This window comes from Zingiber officinale, chromosome 4A (assembly GCF_018446385.1).
Source record: "Zingiber officinale cultivar Zhangliang chromosome 4A, Zo_v1.1, whole genome shotgun sequence".
Lineage (NCBI taxonomy): Eukaryota > Viridiplantae > Streptophyta > Magnoliopsida > Zingiberales > Zingiberaceae > Zingiber > Zingiber officinale.
Genome location: NC_055992.1, coordinates 111,351,140 through 111,355,164, shown reverse-complemented (window position 1 = coordinate 111,355,164; position 4,025 = coordinate 111,351,140). Strand labels below are relative to the sequence as shown.

The window sequence follows — 4,025 nt, the reverse complement described above, 5'->3', positions numbered from 1 at the left end:
CAGACCCTTATCGTCGCTTTAAACTAGAAAAAGGATGATGGAATTTCTGAATAGCGTCTTAAAACTGCCATTTTTAATTAAAAACTAAATTTCACCTGCTAAAAGTTTAATATTTTTAATGAGCTTCTGTAGCATAACGTCAGGCTTAATTGCGCTATATATACACACACGCTGCACTTATTCCCACCACATTGGAGTTGAGATTTAAGTTTTATTGATCGCAAACAAGAGCGGAAATGGCAACTCGTCAAGTTATGTCTATTTGCGCTCCCATGATTTCCGCCCTCCCCCACCGCCCGATGATCGTTGCTGCCGTCGAGCAGCGTGGCCGACGGACGTTCCGGCGAACTCTGCACGTCCGATCATGCAGTGCCACAAGTCATGTGGCTCCCTTGCGGCGGTCGGGGAATTATCATCCAAGCCTATGGACGGACAAGAGTGTGCAATCCCTCACGAGCACCTCCACAGTATGCGAGTGTAGTCGTTGTCGGTCGATTGTCGAAATATTCTGTGTAACCTTGTTTTGTTTTCCGCAGGTGCAAAAAGAAGAGGAACGTGAGAGAATAAATGTACTGAAGGAGCAGACCAGGAAGCTGATAGGCGAGAAGCGGCAAGTAGCAGAGCAACTTCAACTGATCGACCACCTGCAACAGCTCGGCGTGGCTTACCACTTCAAAGACGAGATTGCAAACGTTTTAAGTCGTCTTCATGCTTCTTTAGACCATGTGAGCTCGGAGCTGAAGGACGATCTGCATGCCACATCGCTACTCTTCAGGCTCCTGAGAACGATTGGCTTCTCTGTTTCACAAGGTAATTAATCAATGATCACTAATTAATCAATCTATCGCTTCACAGCTCTGATCATGCATGTTTGTTGCTGTATGCAAAATTAATTACTTAGATTTGTTCGAGACATTTAGAGACGAGAAGGGAAACTTCGAAGCTCGCTGTGAGAATCAGATCAGAGGGTTTCTGAGTCTGTACGAAGCTTCCTACCTCGAGAAGGAAGGAGAGACTTTGCTGAAGGAAGCCATGGGTTTCGCAACAGAGCAGCTGAAAGGATTCATGGAGGAGGGATCTGTTCCTGAGACTGGCGGTCTCAGAGAGCAGGTGGCCCATGCGCTGCAGCTTCCACTGAATTGGCGGCTGGAGAGAGTGCAGCACAGGTGGTTCATTGAAGCATGCCGTGGCGACGACACTATCAACCCCCCTTTCCTGCTGGAGTTTGCTAAGCTCGACTTCAATCTGGTTCAGGACATGTACAAGAGTGAACTCAGAGAGCTTTCCAGGTAAATTAACTGCAACTAATCTTTCAAAGCTTTTATAATAACAATTTCAAAGCTTAATTAATTAGTTTTTACATGTAGATGGTGGTCCGGGCTCGGGCTTCCAGAGAAGCTGCCATTTTTCAGAGACAGATTACTTGAGAACTATCTGTGGTCACTTGGTTTCACTTATGAACCAGATAGTTGGAGATGCAGAATGATCGAAACAAAGGCAACTTGTTTTATGACATTGTTCGATGATATTTACGATGTCTATGGGACCTTGGATGAACACCAGCTCTTCACTGATGCCATCGACAGGTGACAGCGCTTTCTTCATCATCATCAACATCATCATCATCATCAAGTCATGTTGAGTTTTGTTGCAGATGGGACTTAACTGCCATGGACAAGCTTCCAGAGTACATGAAACTATCTTTCTTTGCACTCTTCAACATGGTGCACGAAGAAGGCTACTGGGTGATGAAGGAGACAGGCTTGGACGTTGTGCCTGGTTTAAAGAGAGAAGTGAATATATAAACACTATTTCAATTTTCTTCATTTTTTTCCCCTTCTTCTTAGTTATTGAATGAGTTGTCGGCATTAAATTTTCAGTGGAGGGATCAATGCAAAGCATTCTTTGAGGAAGCAAAATGGTTCCACCATGGCCAAACCCCGAAGCTCAATGACTACTTGGAGAATGCATGGGTATCAATAGGTGGTCCAAACATTCTGTTTAATGCTTACTGCGTGGGCAAAGACTTAACTGGAGAGACCTTGAAATTTTTTCCCAATTACCATGAGATCACACGCTCCTCCAACATACTTTTTCGTCTTTACGATGATATGGGCACTTTCACGGTAATTATCTAGATATATATACATTAATTGTATCTAGTCGGAGTAATGAATCTGATTGGAATCAAACAACATTTACTTTACTTACTACAGGATGAGATAGAAAGAGGTGATGTGGCGAATTATATTCAATGCTACATGCACGAGAAAGGTGTCTCAGAGGAAGTGGCACGTGCGAAGATAAGAGAATTGTTGAGGAAATATTGGAGAGAATTGAATGGGTCTCTTAGTTGGGATTCTCCACTTGCATGTGAGAGGTGAGGGCAGTGCCGGCACAGGTAGAATCGAATTTACCATTAGAGGGGTACTTCAAGAATATAGCCGCTAACATCCCTCGAACGGCACAGTTCTTTTATGATCACGAAGGAGATGGATATGGCAAGGCATATGGAGAAACTAAGTCTCAGATCATATTGCTATTATTCGAACCTATCCAAATTTAAAATGAATTCATATAAATTGTACCCTCGTAGTAGCCAGAGGGATCTATAAAGTGTTATCCAATTAAATAAATGGAAAGTTTATTCTATTGTTATGTATCAACTTTAACAAATTTGGTACACTACAAAAAATACAGATTTCTGGGACGAATTTATAAAAAAAAAATTTGCTGTAAAATTTGTTGGGACGAATTCTGGGACAAAAAAATTTTTATCCCAAATCTCTTGTTGCCAACTTTTGGAACGAATAATTTTTTATTGTAAATTTGGCAACGAATTTGGGGACAAAATTGGCGAAGAATAATATTTTCGTCCCCAAATTCGTCGTCAAATTTGTAACAAAAACTCTATTCGTCGCAATATTGTATACAATTTTGGAACGAATATTTATTTTGTTGCAAACTCAGCAATGAATTTGGGGATGAATTCGATGACGAAAATTTTTTTTTGTTGCCAAGATTGTCCCTAATTTGGCAACAAAATTTGGCAACGAATTAGATTTTCATTGTCAAATTCGTCGCTAATGTTCATCAAATATTATTATTGTTGCAAAATTTACGACGAATTTGGCAACGAAAATACTAATTTAATTTGCAACAAATAAATTTTTCGTCCCATAGATTCGTCCCAGATTCTGCAACGAAATTTGGAACGAAAATGGATTTGTTGCGAAATTATTGATATACAGTATTTATGATAAATTAGCGACACATTATTTTCGTTGCCAAATTTATCCCTAAATCATAAAAAATTCCAGAAATAATCTATTTTTACAATTCAATAAATACATACATATATACCACAAATTCAAATAACATATTATATACATTCAACACATCCTAATTAACATTATCACATCCTATTTCACATACATCTATTAATAATTGAAATCAAATCATAATACAACAAATTCAAAGGTCTCAACAAGTTATACAAGATCTTTCTGTTGGATATTGGGGCCTTAAATGGACCAAAACGATTTTGAGGAAGGAAGCCGTCAATTGTTGAAAGTCGTAATTGACTTCAAAATTGAAATCTACGATTCGTGTAGATAGATTTAGACTATTAATTTGCTCAAAACCGATTAAGGGTGAATGAGAAATTAATGTTTAAAGTCGGCCCAAAATAACATTTATTATTCATTAATAAAGTGCATGGGAGAATAGTCCCACATCAGAAATTCTCGATGTGTATTCTCTACTTATTAATGAAGATGTGTTAATGAAGTTAACACAAAAATAAAAGGACAGGTGCTCCCTTAGCCCAGGGCGAGCAGGTGCTCGCACCTGTGAGCCCGCCACCCGCCACGTGCGCAATGGGCGCTTTGTAGGCGCACTTTGACATTGCAGTGCCTACGTGGCACTCGGGTGACGTGTCAGGCTCGTACTTGATGTGGCAGTACCTATGCGGCATCCTCGTGGGCAAAGGGAGATGACTGGACAGTTGACTTAGGGAATGGATG

The 4,025-nt window shown here is 40.1% G+C and overlaps 1 protein-coding gene across 1 annotated transcript; it reads left to right on the top strand.

Annotated features, from left to right (window-relative positions):
- The first annotated feature begins 221 nt into the window (after positions 1 to 221).
- Positions 222 to 2,304, top strand: LOC121972621 ((-)-alpha-terpineol synthase-like). The gene is made up of 6 exons (XM_042524274.1): positions 222 to 467; positions 537 to 810; positions 902 to 1,289; positions 1,368 to 1,586; positions 1,655 to 1,793; positions 1,881 to 2,304. The coding sequence occupies exons 1-6, from the start codon at positions 237 to 239 to the stop codon at positions 2,136 to 2,138; spliced, it is 1,509 nt and encodes a 502-aa protein (XP_042380208.1). The 5' UTR covers positions 222 to 236; the 3' UTR covers positions 2,139 to 2,304.
- Positions 2,305 to 4,025: the final 1,721 nt, after the last annotated feature.